The sequence below is a fragment of the Nansenia antarctica genome, assembly GCF_963989245.1.
Source record: "Nansenia antarctica genome assembly, chromosome: 2".
NCBI classification, from domain to species: domain Eukaryota; kingdom Metazoa; phylum Chordata; class Actinopteri; order Argentiniformes; family Microstomatidae; genus Nansenia; species Nansenia antarctica.
Window position 1 is genome coordinate 52,481,721 of NC_137675.1, and position 21,383 is coordinate 52,503,103.

The 21,383-nt window shown below is 45.8% G+C and overlaps 2 protein-coding genes across 2 annotated transcripts; both read right to left on the reverse strand.

Moving 5' to 3' along the window:
* Positions 1 to 4,864: 4,864 nt before the first annotated feature.
* Positions 4,865 to 6,299, reverse strand: LOC308150260 (stonustoxin subunit beta-like; the record flags this gene model as incomplete). The annotated part of the gene is made up of 2 exons (XM_080523111.1): positions 4,865 to 5,388; positions 6,272 to 6,299. The coding sequence occupies 2 exons, from the start codon at positions 6,297 to 6,299 to the stop codon at positions 4,865 to 4,867; spliced, it is 552 nt and encodes a 183-aa protein (XP_080379237.1).
* A 58-nt stretch (positions 6,300 to 6,357) lies between these two features.
* On the reverse strand, positions 6,358 to 17,958 carry LOC308150261 (NLR family CARD domain-containing protein 3-like; the record flags this gene model as incomplete). Its single annotated transcript, XM_080523112.1, has 9 exons — positions 6,358 to 6,535; positions 6,724 to 6,897; positions 7,838 to 9,632; positions 10,004 to 10,226; positions 10,411 to 10,501; positions 10,733 to 10,760; positions 14,763 to 14,960; positions 15,299 to 15,439; positions 17,913 to 17,958. 9 exons carry the CDS (start codon positions 17,956 to 17,958, stop codon positions 6,358 to 6,360), a joined length of 2,874 nt encoding a protein of 957 aa, XP_080379238.1.
* Positions 17,959 to 21,383: the final 3,425 nt, after the last annotated feature.

Here is a 21,383-nt window from a genome sequence, read left to right on the forward strand (position 1 = left end):
CATATTCAAGAGGATTTGTATTGGTTATCAGTTTATTAGAATATTTTAGTAAGCACTGAGGTGCTACTACCAAGTGACAGCTTGTCGCACAATGCAATGCCAAGGAGAACACATAATCAGTACATGTCTTGTAATCAGTACAGGTTTATAATGACCTTGTTCTAGTGAAATCTCTGCTCCTCTTTCTGTTTGTGACATCGGCTGACTCTTTTGAAATGCATCCTGGCCGACACTTGTCAGAGCAGACTGGAGAGACGCCATGTGACCGGCCTGGCACTCCCACATTAACACATTTTTTAAATAAATGACCTTTTCAGGCCTGGGTTGAAATCCACCAGAGGACACTACTGTCAAGAAAAAAAAAACAAGCTTTAAACAAGTTAAAAACGCACCTTGAGACAACACACCCCAATAATGCAAAGAAGCCACTGGCCTTCTTTAAAAGAAAACTTACAGAGTATAGAAAGCAAGAAACTCATATGACAAAAGCGGCATCCGTAAGTACCAAAGCGCAAATAGCGTCATTCAAGGTTGCATACAGAATTGCGAAGTGCAAGAAACCGCACACCATAGCTGAGGAGCTCATACTCCCAGCTGCACTGGATATGGTGTCAACTTTGATTGATGAGACAACCACTGCAAAATTGAAGACCATTCCCCTGTCCAACGACACCATTGCAAGACGCATAGGTGAGATGTCAGAGGACCTTGAGGAACAACTCGCAGAGAAACTACACAAACGTTTTGCATTGCAAGTTGATGAGGCTACTGACAGTAATAAGGACTGCTTGTTTATTTCTTATGTCCGCTATGTAGATTCGGAGTCAATGAATGAAGACTTGCTGTTTTGCAAGCATGTGACAGGGAGAGCGACAGCTAATGAGCTATTTGGGATTCTTGACACTTACCTGACAGAACACGGACTGAAATGGGAGAACTGTGTGGGGTTTTGCTCAGATGGTGTGCAGACAATGGCCGGGAAAAGGAAGGGACTGCAGGCGCTAATAAATCGCGTCGCACCAAACGCGCAATGGACACACTGTGTCATTCACAGAGAGGCGCTCGCATCCAGGCAGCTTAGCCCTGAGCTAAATGAGGTTTTGACCGAAGTGATCAGTGTTGTAAATTTCATCAAAACCCGCCCGCTGAAAGCACGTCTGTTCTCTGCACTGTGTGAGGAAATGGGAGCTGAACACTCTGCTTTGCTGTTTCACAGTGAAGCAAGGTGGCTCTCCCGAGGGAAAGTGTTGTCCCGAGTCTTTGAGCTCAGAGCATAGGTGAAAGTGGGCCGGAACGGTCCGGTGCTGCGTTCCGGCAAGACTTTCTGTGCCGGAACGCCGTTGGGGGAAGAGATGCAGCTGCCTGTCAATCAAAATCCGATTGCTGCAGAGTGCAGAAGCAATCACGATTCACGATCCATAATTTCCAACAAGGAAACACATGGCTGACGTTATGTTTCCTTGCGTCTATTTTAATACCTTTGAAAAGGACATGTTAACCCGCTTTACAGTAGACCCGACGAGGCGAGCGCTGATGGAAGAACCTGTGTTCACGCAAGCTGCATGTAACGTAGCAATTATGGAAGCATATAGTGGACTTTATTCAAATGTTAATACAATTTGAGATTGCATTTGCATGTTCCACTTTTGCATTTATTCTTTCAGACAATATTCAAATTCAAATGCAATTCTAATGATTTGCATTTTCATTTTCATGTACCTGATGTGCACATTCGCTGTCAATATTAAAATGATAATGCAAAGCAATTTGACATTTAATTTTCAAAGTCATGCGCTGCTTTGTAGCTGACAAAATTCAAAAGTTCATTCTAATGTGAAAATGACTATGCAATCCCAAAATAGCATATTCATTTGAGTCAATATTCAAATTGTAATGCAATAATGTGATACGCAATTGCATTTACATGTTCTAGTAAACACATCCGCTTTGTAGCTGACAAAATTCAAATTTTCATTCTAATGTGAAAATGACTATGCAATCCCAAAATAGCATATTCATTTGCCACTTTTGCCGTTATTTGAGTCAATATTCAAATTGTAATGCAATAATGTGATTAGCAATTGCATTTATATGTTCAAGAAAACACATCCGCTCATTAGAATTGCATTTGAATTTGAATATTGTCTGAAAGAATGCATGCAAAAGTGAAACATGCAAATGCAATCTCAAATTGCATTAACATTTGAATTAGGTCCACTATATGCTTCCATAAGCAAGCCGTGTTGCCAGATTGGGCTACTTTTGGTCACACTGGACGGGTTGATTCGACAGCTTTTAGACTGGTTGGGCTGTAAATTGTCAATTCCATCTGGCAACCCTGGTAGCAAAATATGTGCATACGTATCTGGTAGCCTACTGGTACTTTCAAATCGCATCGCATCGTATTATTATTATTATTAATAATAATAATAATTACAATTTACAATACAAATACAACAATTGGGGGTCCCTCAAAGAAAATTTGGGCGCACTGCGCGCGCACAACATCAACCTCCAAGGCTTGATTCTGACCCAGGAAAAACCCTGGTATGTACTGTATAACATGATAGCCATCTATGAGCAATGCACTGTATATAAGATGATGACCAAGGGTCTTTCTGCTGCTGACCAAGGGGTTGAGTTCACTTGATGAGGCCCAATTTAGTTTTAGACTCTGTAGGCTACTGTATTTGTTTATTAAGACTTAAGATATATTATCTGAATTTCTCTTGTTTTATCAAATGTTCCAATTATTTCATTTCTTGTGCTGGTTTAAAATTGCAGGAAACTAGCACAAATAATTGTGTGGGAGAGAGGGGTCGCCGCTACCAAAACGTGCACAGTTTTGGGTCGCTCCACCACCAAAAACTCTCACTCCAAACTTTTGGTGAAACTTGGCAGCCCTAAAGTGTTTCTAATTTCGACACGAACACCACGATGTGTGTGTTCAGGGATGCATGAAGCTGGGGGCAGGAGGAGAACAATATGAAACGATGGTTGGGGTAGCAGCCTATAGTTCCTGTAAGAAACTCAAACCACTTTCACCCCTGGCTCAGAGAGGAGATTCGGGTGTTTATGGAGGAGGTGGGAATGCACGAATCTGCAAGCAAGTTCAGTAATTTAGAATTCCTGATGAAACTGGCCTATCTCAGTGATGTGTTTGGAAAGCTCAACGAGCTGAATCTTCAGCTTCAAGGAAAAGACAAACACCTACCCCACCTGGCAGATAAGGTCAGCGCATTCACCAGAAAGCTGGAGGTGTGGGGCAGGCGCTCTGATGAAGGAAATACTGATCCTTTTCAGAACCTGACCACGTTTGTAGAAAGCAGTGATTGTGATGCCACCACAGTGATCCCCTGCCTGAAGCAACACATCTCTTCCCTGGGAGCATTGTTCCAGAAATACTTCCCACACAACACTGCTGAGTATGACTGGGTGGTGGATCCATTCAATGCAGCAGGTTGGTAGGCAATTTTGATGACTAAATATAACTGTGAATATTTTGTGCTGTAGGCCTATATTTTATTAATGTTGTATGTATGTTACTAACTAACTACCTGGAATGGATTGTTGTAAAATTGAATCGTGTTGTGTTTAATATGCAATTAATTACAAATAAGGTATCTCTATCCGTAGCACCTGCTGATTTCAGCTCTGCTGAAGAGGACCAACTCATCGAGCTGACCTCTGAGTCGACCCTGAGGCTGAGGTTCAATGGTCAGACACTGAGTGAATTCTGGCTTGGTGTGGAGGAGTATCCACTCATAGGGCAGAGGGCTGTCGGCATCCTACTTCCCTTCGCCACATCCTATCTCTGTGAGGCTGGCTTTTCAGCTGTTGCTTCACTGAAAACAAAGTACAGATCTAGGCTCAACATTGAGCAGGACTTGAGAGTGGCAGTGTCAGGCCTGCTACCCCGTTTTGAAAAGATCTGCAGTGCCAAACAGGCTCATTGCAGCCACCAATGCTGTAATGTTATGATGTTCTTGATTGTTAGTGTTCATTTTCTTGAGAATTGTAATTGAAAAATATTGTTATTGTGTTGATTTATTATATTGTGTTATTTGTATTTTTAGGTTTTTTGTTGGGAGACAGTGTTATGTGGTTCAGTTCAATACATGTAAAATTGCCCCATGTTGTGACAGTTTTTTGGGGGTGAGGTGGTGCTCACACATTTTTTGTCCTCCCAAGGGGGGCTTGACATAAAAAGTTTGAGAACCACTGCACTAACTCAAGGTTCTATGCACATGAATAGATCTGTCGGTGTAGGCTAGATAGAAATACCATGTAGCCTAATGCATAGAGATGAGTCCTGAAAAAAGAACATAAAATAAGCATACAATATAAAGAGACAGTGGGGGGGGGGGGGGGGGGGAATCCTGGGTGGGAAACAAAAAATCTGACCAACTCTTAAATAATAGAGCTGAAAAAGTATTTACACAAGATCGACACAGTGCAGCTGAAACATCAGACCTGAAAAAGGGCGTCGTAAGCTGGTGTGTCAGATAACATGAGATCCCAGTAGCATCGAAGTCCCTATAGATAGATAAAGTTACACGAAACATTTTAATTCAAATTCAACATTCTTGTGTAAATTCAACGTTATCTTGTGTAAATACTTTTCCAGCTCTATTAGTACCCCCTAAGCACTGCACATAACCCCCTACACACTAGACACGGGGGAGAGGGAACATCTGTACATCCAACATCTCAGGGAAAACACACCGCTGTCCAAGTGCATGTGTGTAGGCTTGATCTTAGTGGAAAATCACAACCTTTGAGTTTGAGTGTATGAAGCTTGATGTGAATGTAAAACTACACCATGACATCATGTGTGAGCCTTAGGTGTTCAGTGTGATCTCCCTTAGACTAGTTTACACAGGGTCACTGAGCCCCAAAACCCTGGGTAGAGGGGCTCAGTGAATGTGGAGTGGAATGTGTGCAGGAGGGTTAGTGTGTCAGAGGAGACCCTGTAGAAGGACAGAGTGCCGGCCAGCCAGTCCATATACACTCCTACTCTGTGGGAGTCAGAGGAGGGGGAAGGTATGACAGTTCTCTTATGGTTGTGCCAGGCACTGTAACGGTTAGAGGTGTCAGAGCATTCCAGACTCCAGGACTTGTCATTGTATCCCAACACACAGTCATTACCCCCTCCTCTCCTGCTGATTCCTTTATATGTCATTCCTATATTAGAATCTCCCCTCCACTCTACCTCCCAGTAACAGCACCAAGTCAGACCTTCTCTACACAGCACCTGTGGCCAGCCCTCAAATCTCTCTGGGTGATCAGGATACGGCTGCCTTCCTCCCTTTGTCACATTTCTGTTCTCCTCAGACAGAGAGAGGCTTCTGTTCGCTGTGTTTGGGTCCAGTGTGAGCTCACAGGCATCTGAATGAGAGGGCCAAAATAATCATCAAATCAATACAATTGGATAAATTACAATATTCACATTGTGATCTTGTTAAGCCCAGTTCACATCTATGCAACGCAACACGACGGGTCAGTTTTAGAACGTTTAGACCGTCGCAGAGAAAAAACTTGGCAACTACTTGCGAATGACGGGTGGTGAGACAGATGAGACAGATGGGTCGTGAGACAGATGGGTGGTGAGACAGATGAGACAGATGGGTGGTGAGACAGATGGGTGGTGATGATGAGACAGATAGGTGGTGAGACAGATGAGACAGATAGGTGGTGAGACAGGTGGGTGGTGAGACAGATGGGTGGCGAGACAGATGAGACAGATGGGTGGTGAGACAGATGGGTGATGAGACGCAACGAGACACAGACGACACAAACAACGGTTTCCATAACAACAAAATAAGTTGTGTTTATCCTGCAAGATGGCTGACAGCGACAGTGACTTCCCTGATTGGCTGAAGAGAAATATCAGACATTCCATAAAATCTGGACGTTCTACTGAGATTTGACATGTCAAATCGCTGGCGATTCCTTGTGACTGCGAGTTCTGTCGCATTGCGTCGCATAGATGTGAACTGGGCTTTATATGGTAACATCATGTTTTTCACTAAATATTACTTATTAATTTAAAATATTTTACAAGGGATAGAACTAATTCACATTTACTAATATTTTAGATTTACAAATGAATACAATACTGGTGCTCTGTTTGAACTCAGCTGTACCCTGATTATTGAGTAATATCACAGTCCTGTTCTCTACAGTGTTGGAGACTTACATTTGATCAGCCCAGGTTTGAACCAGCACCCTCTACCAGGGTCCACACTATATCAACCACAGAAGAACATACAGTGGTTGGATGACACACTCACAATCATGTGGGAAATAGATACTGCGCATTAATCTCATAGATGCGTCCAGCCACATATTCAGCCTTTACCTGAGTGTCTGTAGTTTACAGAGTGGATCTTTCTGTACAGCAAAGAGCAGCGCCAGTCCTGAGTCTCCAGGGTGATTGTAGCTGAGGTCCAGCTCTCTCAGGTGGGAGGGGTTAGACCTCAGAGCTGAAGCCAGAGAAGCACAGCTTTCCTCTGGGACTCCACAGAATGACAACCTGGGGAAATAGTGTGACTCCATCTGTTATCAAGAATCTGATTGTTCCTCTCTAATGTACATCTTTACAGCTGTAAATCCCCTGAATTCAGCAGTTGAAAGGCTAGACACATTGTATTTAAGTGAAGAACAACTAGTGCATCATAATGACCCCAAAAACTCATGCTTCTACACCCCAAAAGACCTCACCTCAATGTCTGTAGTTTACAGTGTGGACTCCCCAGTCCAGCAGAGAGCAGCTTTCCCCCCCCGTCACGTAGATAATTATTACTGAGGTCCAGCTCTCTCAGGTGGCAGGAGTCTGAGCTGAGAGCTGAGGCCAACGCTTCACAGCATCTCTCTGTGAGGTGAGATCCATTCAGCCTGAATGAGGAATACAAAGAAATATATTTAGCCAAACGATCACTGTGATGCAAGAATTCATTAGTGAGAGTTATAGTTGCTCTCAACAGGGAAGCAAGCAACCATGGATACATTTGAAGTCACTGGATTTCTACGTCTGGTATAATGTATTTGGTAGCTATTGGTTCAGTGCAGCATTGTGTAGCCCCATGTGCTGAGCTAAGGCCAGGTGGGTCAGGATTTGAGGAGGGCAAACATATTCAGAGTGCAGACAGAGCAGCCCCCCCATTCCACCATACTTAATGTCAGACAAAAAGTCTTCATTTGAGCTGTGGTGTGAGTATCCGGGGTACCGCGAGTGGAATGCGATAGTCATTACGTTAAAAATAAAGCAAATGTCAGGAATGGATTCCTCCAAATAAGTGTTTAGTACTCCAACTATAACTGTCTCTTTCTCGCTCATTATTGAGAGTTGAGACACAAAGAGACTGAAAATGATGGAGCAAGTCACATACTTGTGTGTCAATAAAACATTAAAGATAATATAACTCAATTTCTTCTGTTTAATCTGTAAATCATAATAAGTGATCATAAAGTCACTTGCTTATTGCATGAATTATGTATTGTTTGTTGTGTGTACTATGATATAAATTATACATTTGTGTGTCAATAAAGTATAAATGAAAAGGAGCCAATCAAGGAATGTGTTGTTTGACCAAGTACACAATAGTAATACGTTTTAGATAATCATTAAATTATTTTCAGTGATCAAAATCTCCAAAAGATCATTTTGTTTTTCACACCAAGTATTGTTTGTTAGGCTTTGTTATGAAGTTGTTGTTGTTTGTTGTATTTTTCATCAAGCGGCCTACTCACTAATTACTATTGTACAATGCATTTTCATAACCCTGAAATCGTCCTAATTCACTAATTAATAGAGTCATTCTGTCCATCTACTTACAGTGCTGTCTTAGAGGCTGTGAGCACTGGCAGTAGCCTCAGAAGACCCTCCTCTGATCTGGAGTATTTCTTCAGGTCAAACACATCCAGCTCCTCTTCTGAAGTCAGCAACACAAAGACCAGAGCTGACCAATGTGCAGGTGAGAGTGAGGCTTCTGAGAGACGTCCTGAGCTCAGGAAGCTTTGGATCTCCTCCACTAGAGAATGGTCATTCAGCTTATTCAGACAGTGGAACAGATTGATGCACCTCTCTGGAGAGGGATTCTCCCTGATCTTCTTCTTGATGTACTTGACTGTTTCCTCATTGGTCTGTGAGCTGCTTCCTGTCTGTGTCAGAAGGCCTCGTAGGAGATTCTGATTGGACTCCAGTGAGAGGCCCAGGATGAAGCGCAGGAACAGGTCCAGGTGTCCATTCTCACTCTGTAAGGCCTTGTTCACTGCGCTCTTGTGTAAGTCGACTAGAGGTTTGCGTCTGGGTGATGACCATAGATTAAACTGTGAGGATTTCTGTTTGACCAGTGAATTCTTATTGCTGTCGTTGAATGTGAGGAACACATATAAAGCAGCTAGAAACTCCTGGATGCTCAGATGCACAAAGCTGAACACGTTGTGCAGCCCACACTCCTCTCTGAAGATCTGAGTGCACACTCCAGAGTACACTGAGGCTTCTCTGACGTCAATGCCACACTCTCTCAGGTCTTCCTCATAGAAGATCAGATTGCCCTTTTCCAGCTGTTTGAAGGCCAGTTTTCCCAGTGACAGAATTAGCGCTTTATCCCAGTGTGGATCTCTGTCATTGTCTCCAAGGTACTTCACATTCCTCTGTTTGGTCTGAAACACCAGGAAGTGTGTGTACATCTGTGTCAGAGTCTTGGGCATCTCTCCTCTCTCTGCTCCACCCAACAGTCTCTCCAGAACATCAGCTGAGAGCCAACAGAACACTGGTATGTGGCACATGATGTGGAGGCTCCTTGATGACTTCATGTGTGTGTTGATTCTGCTGACCAGGTTCTCATCACTGATTCTCTTCCTGAAGTACTCCTCCTTCTGTGGGTCGTTGAACCCTCGTACCTCTGTCACCCGGTCAACACACTCAGGAGGGATCTGATTGGCTGCTGCAGGACGGGAGGTTATCCAGAGGAGAGCAGAGGGAAGCAGATTCCCCTTGATGAGGTTTGTCAGCAGCACGTCCACTGAGGTTGACTCTGTGGCATCACAACATGTCTCGTTGTTCTGGAAGTCTAGAGGAAGTCGACACTCATCCAGACCATCAAAGATGAACAGAACTTTATACTTGTCAAAGTTGAAGGTTCCTGATTCTTTTATTTCAATGAAGAAATGACCAAGAAGTTCATTCAAACTGCATTTCTTGTCTTTCATTAAATTCAGCTCCCGAAAAGGAAGTGGAAATATGAACTGGACATCCTGATTGGCGTCTCCTTCAGCCCAGCCCGTAATGACCTTCTGAGTAGAGACTGTTTTTCCAATACCAGCGACTCCCTTTGTCAGCACACTTCTGCTTGGTTTGTCTTGTCCAGGTAAAGGCTTGAAGATGTCGGTGCATTTGATTAGTGTCTCCTGCGTTGCTGGTCTCCTGGATGCTGTCTCAATCTGTCTGACCTCATGTTCGTTATTGACCTCTCCACTTCCTCCGTCTGTGATGTAGACCTCTGTGTAGACCTTATCGAGAAGTATTGGCTTGCCTTGCTCAGCTATTCCCTCAAACACACACTGAAACCTCTTCTTCAGGGTGGACTTCATGTGGAGTTCATGTTGGCACACCACAGCGAGCTCATCTGAATGACAAAACAATTAACAAAGTATTCGTGGCACACTTTACATTAAGTTGACCCAATACCTGCAGTAACTGTTATTACATTGTTTAAATACATTGGTTTAATCAACAAGTTGTTATATAGTAATTAATTACATAGTATGTCGTGTAGTTGAATGATATAGGAAACTCTCCAACCCTTTGCAATTATACGCAAACAACCAATAGTTCCTGCTATAATTACAGAGATACTAAGTTATAGAGGCAACACAATATAAAGATTGACCAAATAGGGATATACAGTACGTAGTAATTACAGTTAGTGGTGTTTATATTTCCAATAATATTTTAGCCCAGTAACACTTCTCTGTGAAAACATATGAGGTCTCTTACGTTTCTCCAGTGTGTCAGCGAGCTCCTTCTGGTTCATGTTCCTCAGGACGTGCAGAGTGATCTTCAGAGCCCCCTCTCTGGCACTGCTCTCCTGCTTCTCTTCTTCTACATCTTCCTCTTCCTCCCCGTGACTCTCAAGGCACTCTGGGTGGTCTTGAGAAATAAGCCTCTTGAACCTCTTCAGCTGATTTCTCACTAAAGTGATGACATTGTCTTCAAGCAACTGAAACATTTAGATAAAAAAGATGTGAGATAGTTAATAATAGGTAAACCTTTACACCCAGTAGAGAGACTGAATACAAACATCACATCACTTGACTTTGGTATGCAATTGAATCAAGAAATAAATCACTTTTGTATGGGGATTACTTAGCCATGTTCCATGTCATACTTTCTCTTTAGCTCACCCTGAATATGGAGGCCAGTTCACTTTGACTCTGGACAGACTGACCACTGGGAATCTCTGACTCTGGTCTCTCCACCTTGTCACTGGGGATTCTGGGTAAAAACAAAAAAATAAGCAGATGTATTTATCCAGAGAAGTGTGAATGAGGCCTAGTTTCCCAAATAGAAGTTAAGAGTGTATACCACTACTGAATGTTATTGGCAGCCTCATAGACCACTATGGTGATTAAACCTCGAACTTTGATCAGAAGGAGGAGGTCTTTCTCTGGAGGTTATTGGATGATCCATAGACCGGTCACTCTTCATGGACACACAGCTGGGTACAGGTGAGGCTGGTCTCTCCTGCTGAACCCTGTCAAACACAAAGACACCAACATTCCCACATGTTTAACAGAAGATAATGGAAGTCACATGTTAATATGAGTGTGTCTGTGTGTCGTCAGGATATTGAAAAAAGGTTATTAAATCAAATCAAATCAAATCAAATTTTATTTGTATAGCGCATTTCTTACAAGATGCAACTCAATGCGCTTCACACAATGAAAATGTTCAGTCAATCAGTCAATCAATCAATCAATACTGACAGAGCCGCGAGCAGGCAAAAGTAAAAAACCTGTATACTATGTAGCCAGGAAAAATTCCCTTGCAGCCCTCTACCAATAGAGCGACTACTAGCCAGTTTGCTTACCAGTACCCAGCGGTCCCCCAGTGGAGGCCAAGGACCACCGGCACAAAGCAAGCAAGCAAGGGCAAAAACCTGTACACCATGTATCCAGGAAAAATTCCTTGCATATTATCGGCGTACACACTGTCCATAAATTTAGTGTTGTATTTGCATCGTTCTGCATCCAGTATGGTCACAGGTCCTGCCAAAAGAGAAACTTAAGCACAGTTATGATGCAACAACACAATAGAGACAATAAAGATGACAGCAATACAACCTGATGGTGGTCCTGGTACACCCTTGTACCGGTTCCAGTACTGCTCTAGGTGCTATTTGGAGCTGACAGTGCCTCATCAGCACCCGGGTCCATTTTCCTGTCAACACAAATCTCAAAACACGAGTATGGTGTAATGGCCTAGTGATCCTAGTTCTATAATGCCCAATGTCTCCCTTAGTATCAAAAGGCGACATTGAATAAGTAGGTTTTGAGGTCACGCTTAAAAATGTCCTGAGTTTTAGACAACCTCAGGCCCTCAGGTAGGGTGTTCCACAATCTAGGAGCATATATGCTAAAAGCTGATCCTCCAAATCTCTTTGTCCTAGCCTCTGGCACTATTAAAAGTTCCGTGCCACTAGACCGTAGGGGTCTAGCTGGTGTGTATCTTATGAGCATGTCCACCATGTAATTGGGTGCATCACAGTGAAGTGATTTATAAACTAGTAAAAGGATCTTAAAGTCTATTCTATGACTGACAGGGAGCCAGTGTAGTGATCTCAAGACAGGTGTGATGTGCGCTCTCCGTTTGGTCCTAGTAAGGACACGAGCAGCAGCATTTTGAACCATTTGTAGTCTATTTATCATTTTTTTGGGGAGACCTGTCAGGAGAGCATTACAGTAATCTAGCCTACTAGTAACAAACGCATGCATTAATTTTTCAGTGTCTGCCTGGGAGAGAAATGATTGTACCTTAGTGATGTTTCTTAGATGGTAGAAGGATGTTTTAATAGTGTTATTAATATGAGTTTCAAAATTTAGATCTGGGTCAATTATGACACCAAGATTCCTGGCCTGACACTTAGTGTTAAGAGCTAGTGTTTTCAAGTGTGCAGATAATTTCTCTCTCCCAGTTTTCTCGCCAATGATCAATACCTCTGTTTTTTCTTGATTGAGTTGGAGAAAGTTTTGTGTCATCCAAATATTAATATCGGCAATACAGTCTATCAGGTGGTCGATCATCTTGTAGTCGTTGGGAGTTACTGAGATATAAAGCTGAGTGTCGTCAGCATAGCTGTGGTAGTTAACGCTATGCTTCTTGATAACAGAACTGAGGGGTAGCATGTATAGGCTAAAAAGCAACGGTCCTAAAATGGACCCCTGGGGAACTCCACAGGTTGTGCTATAATTTTTTGACTTATGGTCACCAAGGGCTACAAAGTAGTCTCGGTCAGCCAGGTAAGTGCTGAACCAGTTTAAGACCGGACCTGAGAGGCCAACCCAGTTTTCAAGTCTCTCAATAAGTATGGAGTGGTCTACCGTATCAAAGGCTGCACTTAAGTCTAAGAGTACAAGAATCAAGAGTTTTTTCGAGTCTGCATTTATCCTAAGGTCATTAGTTACCTTAAGCAAAGCGGTTTCTGTGCTGTGGTATGATCGGAAACCTGACTGAAGTGGGTCATACCTATTATTTAGGACTAAGAATTCATGAAGCTGTCTATACGCTGCCTTTTCTAAAATGTTGCTTAGAAAAGTGAGATTGGATATTGGTCTACAGTTTTTTGGATCAGAAGGATCTAGGTTACTTTTCTTCAGGGTGGGTCTAACCAGGACAGTTTTAAGCGCCGCTGGAAATATCCCTTTAAGTAGGGAGTGATTTACAATGCCTAGTATGTCATCAGACACAGATTCAAAAATGTCCTTAAAAAAGGTGGTAGGAATAGGGTCAAGAGGACACGTAGATGGTTTAAGCTGTGACACAATTTTACCTAATGTTTCCGTACTAATCATGGTGAACATGCTCATAGTCATGTTCTGTGGTGGCGGATCTGTGGTGCTACACAAACCTAGTCTTTCCTGAGTAATACACATTCTAATATTTGTTATCTTATCCCTGAAGTGGGCTGCAAATTCCTCGCATTTGGTGACAGAGGCTGCGCCGTCTAGAGTTCTAGGAGCAGGGTTTACAAGGCAATCAATTGTCGAAAACAAGACCCTGGGGTTATTCTTGTTTGTAGATATTATCTTTGAGAAGTGATTTTTTCTAGCATTTCGCATTGCCAAGTTAAAGGCAGATAGATGTTCTTTAAAAATATTCTGATCAATCTGTAATTTGCTCTTTCTCCATCTGCGCTCAGCTTTCCTACATGTTCTCTTTAGGAGATTTATTTCACTGTTTCGCCATGGTGCTCTCCTCTTGGCTCCAACCTTTTTTAGTTTGGTAGGTGCCAGGGAGTCTAGGGCCATTTTTACTTTATTGTTAAAGGTAATTACTAAGTCGTTTTCACATAACGTGGGAGTTGTGTGAATACTGTTCATTAAAGCTTTGAAATGTTCAGCCACTGCAGGGGTAAGATAACGTTTTTTAACAACACGTTCAGCATTGCTTTCAGCTTTACGTGTTACAATGGTAAAGAAAATACAGAAATGGTCAGAGAGGGCCAGGTCGCTGATACCTGATATTGAGACCTCAAGACCCTTTGTAATCACAAGATCAAGGGTATGGCCATGATTGTGAGTGGGTTCATTGACATGTTGGACAAAATCCATAGATTCCAAGAGGTCAATAAATTCCCTAGCCCTCAAGTCAGCCTCATTATCAACATGAAAGTTAAAATCACCAGTGATAATAATCCTATCATAGTTGGGATGGATAATGGATAGGAACTCAGAGAAGTCAGGTAGGAAGGTAGGGGCTGGTTTCGGCGGCCTGTATACAGTTACCGTAAGAATAGGTGGTTGGCATGCCATAACTGTGGCATGATATTCAAAGGAGGAGAATATATCAAAGGATATGCTCCTGCAGTTTAGGTTATTTGAAGCTATGGTAGCTGTTCCTCCCCCCTTTTTTCCATTTCTGATTGATTGGAAAAAACTGTAGTTGGGGGGAGATGCCTCAATAAGGGCTGCTGCTCCATTTGTATCTAGCCAGGTTTCTGTGAGTAGCATACAGTCGAGTTTTCTATCACAAATGAGCTCATTTATGATAAATGTTTTTTTGTTTGATAGGGACCTGATATTCAAAATTGCCATGGAGATGTCATTTTGACACTGGGACTGACTCGAGGGCATACTTAATGAAATGGGTAATACATTTCCCAAATTTGCGCCATGTATTGCCTTATTTGTGGTGGAGGGAGTCCGATGGGAGACAATAGTCTGGATGGCATGTTTGGTGTTAGAGGAATGGATCGGACTCATCCCACATCAGCGTTGACAGGGCACCGGCCAGGTCCAGGGCTGGACAGCGAGGTCCATGGACATCGACAGCAGGCGGGCACCATACCTGTTTGGGTGAAACCTATCTCTCGCAAACAGCTCATTACGGTTAAAGAACGTGGTGAAATTGTCTATAAATGGGATTTGCGTATGACAGCAGTATCCCTGTAGCCAAAGGTGAAGACTTCGAATTCTACTGTATTTGGTGTCGCCATACCTGGGACTCGGGAAGGGGCCCGAGATGATGCAGGTCTTACCTGTGCCCTTGACGGTGGCGATGAGGGCTCGGAAGTCGTCCTTCAGCTCCTCCGACCTCTCCCGTCCGATGTCGTTGGCACCCACGTGGACGATGACGGAGGTGACCTGGGGGGGAGCATCCTCCACCAGCATCGGGACTACCGCGGCGACGTCCCTCACCTTGGCACCTGGGATGCAGTGGGTTATGGCCTTCGGGACTGCAACATGGCGGACCATGGACGAGCCTATTACAAGCACAGAGGGGGGGGGGGGGGGGGGGGGGGGGGAGAAGAGCGGGTGCGGGGGGGGGGAGGAGATACGAACTGTAGTCTCCTCTGCTGGCGGCGTGATGGACCTGTAGGGGGCCCAGGGTGGGAGAGGGGGAGAGAGAGAGGGAGGGCGTGTGGTCTCTGGGGCGGGGGCGGGGCCAGGCGTGTGGTCTCTGGGGCGGGGGTGGGGCCAGGCGTGTGGTCTCTAGGGGCGGGGGCGGGGCCAGGCGTGTGGTCTCTAGGGGCGGGGGCGGGGCCAGGCGTGTGGTCTCTGGGGGTGGGGGTGCAGGCCCTGGCTCTCTTCGGCTTCGGTGTGGACTGGTGGCTCTGCAGCGCCTCGAAGCTGTTCCGCAGCAGGAGGGCCTCATGGGGGTTGGTGCCAGAGGAGTCGTTGGTACGACTCCTCTTCCTGACGGTGGTCCAAGTCCCTGGTGATGTAGGGACAGTGTGAGTTACACCTGGGATTGGGCTTACAGGTGGAGGCTTTGATGTTGATGTTGTGGTTTGTGTGCTTTCTATGTCTGTAATTATTGTTTTATGTAATGTGTCATAAAGTGAACTAAGATACGACTCCCCTTGTCTGATCTGGTGTAGATTCGAGATTCGTCCCTTCATCTCCTCAACCTGGTAGCTAAGCTCCAGGCAGCGCCGACAGGCCATGAAAGAGAAAAGTGGTGTTATTTGCAGAGAGAGAGAAAAACAATTTGATTATGATCAATCAGTATTTCAGAGATATGTGATATAAAAGTATATAAGGTTCTAGTAGGGGTAGTGGTGGTCTAGTAGGGGTAGTGGTGGTCTAGTAGGGGTAGTGTTGGTCTAGTGGGGGTAGTGGTGGTCTAGTAGGGGTAGTGGTGGTCTAGTAGGGGTAGTGTTGGTCTAGTAGGGGTAGTGGTGGTCTAGTAGGGGTAGTGTTGGTCTAGTGGGGGTAGTGGTGGTCTAGTAGGGGTAGTGGTGGTCTAGTAGGGGTAGTGGTGGTCTAGTAGAGGTAGTGGTGGTCTAGTAGGGGTAGTGGTGGTCTAGTAGGGGTAGTGTTGGTCTAGTAGGGGTAGTGGTGGTCTAGTAGGGGTAGTGTTGGTCTAGTAGAGGTAGTGGTGGTCTAGTAGGGGTAGTGGTGGTCTAGTAGAGGTAGTGGTGGTCTAGTAGGGGTAGTGGTGGTCTAGTAGGGGTAGTGGTGGTCTAGTAGGGGTAGTGGTGGTCTAGTAGAGGTAGTGGTGGTCTAGTGGGGGTAGTGGTGGTCTAGTGGGGGTAGTGGTGGTCTAGTAGAGGGGTAGTGGTGGTCTAGTAGGGGTAGTGGTGGTCTAGTAGGGGTAGTGGTGGTCTAGTAGGGGTAGTGGTGGTCTAGTAGAGGGGTAGTGGTGGTCTAGTAGGGGTAGTGGTGGTCTAGTAGAGGTAGTGGTGGTCTAGTAGGGGTAGTGGTGGTCTAGTAGAGGTAGTGGTGGTCTAGTAGGGGTAGTGGTGGTCTAGTAGGGGTAGTGTTGGTCTAGTAGGGGTAGTGATGGTCTAGTAGGGGTAGTGGTGGTCTAGTAGAGGTAGTGGTGGTCTAGTGGGGGTAGTGGTGGTCTAGTGGGGGTAGTGGTGGTCTAGTAGAGGGGTAGTGGTGGTCTAGTAGAGGTAGTGGTGGTCTAGTAGGGGTAGTGGTGGTCTAGTAGGGGTAGTGTTGGTCTAGTAGGGGTAGTGATGGTCTAGTAGGGGTAGTGGTGGTCTAGTAGAGGTAGTGGTGGTCTAGTGGGGGTAGTGGTGGTCTAGTGGGGGTAGTGGTGGTCTAGTAGAGGGGTAGTGGTGGTCTAGTAGGGGTAGTGGTGGTCTAGTAGGGGTAGTGGTGGTCTAGTAGGGGTAGTGGTGGTCTAGTAGAGGGGTAGTGGTGGTCTAGTATGGGTAGTGGTGGTCTAGTAGGGGTAGTGTTGGTCTAGTAGGGGTAGTGGTGGTCTAGTAGGGGTAGTGGTGGTCTAGTGGGGGTAGTGGTGGTCTAGTAGGGGTAGTGGTGGTCTAGTAGGGGTAGTGGTGGTCTAGTGGGGGTAGTGGTGGTCTAGTAGGGGTAGTGGTGGTCTAGTAGGGGTAGTGGTGGTCTAGTGGGGGTAGTGGTGGTCTAGTAGGGGTAGTGGTGGTCTAGTAGGGGTAGTGGTGGTCTAGTAGGGGTAGTGGTGGTCTAGTGGGGGTAGTTAGTAGTTCGGGGAGGTATCCCGATAGAAAAAAGCCCGTTTAAAAAGTGTAAAGGTGGCTAGCTGGTTAGCCGCGGTAGCTAACTAATAACGCTGGTAATCCCGACTCAGCCTCCCGGCGTCGGATTCGGCGGAGCGAGGTCCCGATGTTATATAGGATAGGAAAGCTATTTATTTACAAAAAATGCTTTCTCAATAGAGTTTGGTATAGATAGCAGTTTTTAAGATTCTAGCGCTGTCGAGCTGCAGCAGCAAAAACAAACACTCGTCGTAACCCGGAAACGGAATATTAAAGTTAAACATAGTTCTTGGGTCAGATTAATATTTCTTAAAAATAACATTGATGTAGCCATTCCAATTAATATATCTGTATTGTAGCTTTTAGGTGTTTAGTGGCCATCTCCCTCCAGGATCCACTCTCCTCCTCCGTGGACAAGCCTTCTAGGGAGAGTTGCAACACAGTCTGTTGCTACAGTACGCATTGAACTACAGTATATATACATTACTACGTCTAACATTTGAAATTCTGCCTTTAATGATAAATATTTGCTGAGCTCATAGAGCTGAAGATGGTGTGATTATAAGCTGTACAATAAATTATTGTTGCATTGTGTGCCTTACTCCCATAACCCCCTCATTGATAGTAGAACCTGAGTTCATTATAGTTAACTGAGGACCTCATGAAACAAACAGGTGGCCTAGTCTCAGTTAGTTCATCACATCCCCATGTTGCACTTACCCTTGTTTAGTAGCGACGGTTCCTTGTCTGAATTGTCTGGGCTCATTGTAATGCACGGAATGGAATCGGGTTCCATTGATACCACGTGTTTGAGCCCGTCCTCTGATTTCTGCCTCCACCAACCTTCCCTGGTTCACACTGATAAATAGACATGAAGTGAAACAGAGTAGGGGTTGGGGCGAGCTCTACCCCGACAGTACCTGCTGTGAGCCGTAGGTCCAGCCCTGCCTGATCCTGCCCCTGGACCACACGTTGTGGTCGTTCTCAGCCAGCAGGTCCACCACAGCCTCCTGGGTAGGGATCAGTGTGATGTGACCCACATCTACGGGGGCGGGCCTGTACCCGCTCGGCTGTTCGTACCTACGGATGGCGGAGGAGAGGGGAGGTCATGGTGTGTCTCTCGTCGTAGACGTATAGAGAGAGCCCGATCCAAACCACACTGGATTATCTACAGGGTCACTACAGTATCAGGAGAAGCTCGGGGAGCTAGACATCGGAGGATTGCTTTTTCCAGCAACTGCTCCTCGAAGACCACACAAAACACAAGACACAAAGCAATCCTACAATACGGACCAGAGGAGGCTGGTGGAGGTAGAAATCGGAGGACGGGCTCATTGTAACGCATGGAACGGAATGAGGAACGGTATCAAACACATGGCACGCCCACCATAGACGTGGGTTACGTCACACTGAGCCCTGCACAAAGTATCAAACGTGTGTGTTTACCATTCCTCATTCCGTTTCCTGCTTTACAGTGAGCTCCGATTTCGACCTCCACCAGCCTCCCCTGGTCTGTATGTACGATTGGAGTAGCTGTGGCTGGAGTACTGTGCCGGTGAAGAGGAGGCTGAATGAACCCATCAACACCTCCTAAGCTGTGAATGTCTGGGGAGCAACATACTTGGTGGAGAGCCTCATGTATCTCACTCCCTCATCAGCATGGTCGTCTGCCAGGCCAATATGGAAGCCAAGGGCTAGGATTGTCCTTCAGAGAGAGAGACATATAAAGTACACTAGAAACAGCTATCTATAAAGTATGATACAAAGGGTTCTATACGGGGGAGACTGGTGGAGGTAGAAATTGGAGGACAGGCTCGTTGTAATGCATAGGATGGAATGAGGAATGGTATCAAACATGCGTGTGTTCCATTCCACATATTACAACGAGCCCGTCCTCCGATTTCTACCTCTACCAGCCTCCACTGGTTCCGTAAGTCAAAATATCTTTGTGATTATGTAATCAGCAGCATCACGTGCTACCTTGTCCTCTCTCTCCCTCCTTGGACATGACATGACAAGGTCACTGAGAACAAGACAGTGATGAGAGTGGGAGGGGCTCACCGTAGAGTGTCCTGGGACATCTGGAGGTTGTGTTTCCTCTCGTGCTCCGTCAGCTTGGAGAACTCCACCAGACAGGGATCCTGCCTCTTACTCTCATCTCTCACCTGCATGACAACACTGGCCACTGTCAAGACAAGCTACTGAACTAACACTATGTGACCGCAGTCACTGACATTCACTAAACAACGATAAACACGGCTGTAACTGACACTCATTGTTTTGGACAACAGTGGAGGCAGGTTCCATGCATTACAATGAGCCCGTCCTCCAATTTCAACCTTCACCGGCCTCCCCTGCTGTAGAAATTGACTGCGTGGGCAGTCCTACTAACCGTGCCGTGCGTCCAGCCCAGATCAATCTCCTCCATCATCCTCAGCTGATGAAGGTTCTCCGCCAGTCTCTCGCGGATGTGCTCCAGCTGTGTGGGTAACACCAGCTAACCACCCACAGAGTGGGGTCAGAGGTCACACTCTGCATCTGTCTGGCCACTGTGCTGTGAGAACATGGGGGTCATGCTGCTCTATGTTACTGAAGCTTGTAGATGAACAGGAAAGGAATTCCAGATGTACTATACAGACACCCGCATCTACAAAGGACAGAACCTCTTTCTAGAAACCCAATGGCTTCTGTAGCAACAAGCTGCACCGTCCAGCAGGTGGTGCTACTGAGCTGGGTTTTCCAGGGGGGGGGGGGGGGTGTACCGTCCAGCAGGTGTATGCTACTGAGCTGGGTTTTCCAGGGGGGGGGGGGAGCTGTACCGTCCAGCAGGTGTATGCTACTGAGCTGGGTTTTCCAGGGGGGGGGGGGGGAGCTAGGTTGAGTGTTCAGTACCTGGCTGATGTCCACTGGCATGGGGGTGAAGGTTGGTGGGGTGAGGGGTACAGTTGGTCCCAAGAGCGCTTGTGTTCCAGTCCTCTGGACCCGAGTGAAACTCTGACAGGGCTCCACCCTCAGCATCACTCCAGGGAGGAGAGCCTCGGAACAGGGGGCGAACCCGGGGGGAGGCAGGAAGTGGAACTCTCCATGTTGCCCCCCCAAGAGGAAACGCACCCTGGGTTCACAGGTAGCACAAAGACATCCAGATCAGACAGGGTCCCACCAAGCAGTGAAGGCTAGTGGAGGTAGAAATCGGAGGACAGGCTCATTGTAATGCATGGAATGGAATGAGGAATGGTAACACATGTTTGATACCATTCCTCATCCTGTTCCATGCATTACAATGAGCCTGTCCTCCGATTTCTACCTCCACAGGGGCACAGACTAGATAAGTTCAAGAAATTCATGTTAGCCAGATAGAACCATATAGACCAGAGCCTCACTTGACACCAGCAGAGAAGCTGACCACTGGGTAGAGGAGTCCGTCTGGGTTGAAGTTCTCCAACATGCCCTGGACGGGCATGCCGTTGACCCGGAAGGAGATGCAGGAGGCACAGAGGTCGAGGCAGCAGCTGACCACGTCCTCCTCCCTCAGCAGGTGGTGGTAGGGAGAGCTCACTCTCCTCCCCACAGAGCCTGAGGTGAGGGGCAGCATCACACAAACACCACAGTGGATGTACACGTTCATATACCTGGGGAGGCTGGTGGAGGTATACATCGGAGGACGGGCTCATTGTAATGCATGGAATGGAATGAGGAGTGGTATCTGATACCAGTCGTATTTCCGTTCCATACATTACAATGAGCTCGTCCTCCGATGTCTACTTCCACCAGCCTCCCCTGATGTAAATACTGTAGATTGTATATGAGAGGTAAAGTTGCATTCCTTTAACTTTTATATAATTAAATTATTTGGATAGTAACTCTATGGATTACAAATATATTTGCCCAAGAAGCAAAAATAAACGAATAGTTTACAACTACTACTACAACGGCATGTGCACCACTTTTAACTGAAAACAAAAGTTACAGAATGTGCCTTTAAAAGTTGAGTTATGGTCCATAACAGTCAGTGCATAGTTCCCCTCCCACCCCCCCACTCCACCTGGTCACCCCTCACCTGACCACAGATGCAGCCCATCAAAGCCGTATGAGCAGAGGTCATCTCCCACCCCGGTGCCGCCCCAGCCCTCTCCGCCAGCGGGGCAGGGGTGGTAGCCCTCAGTGCCGGCCCAGCCCACACGCAGGTGTGTG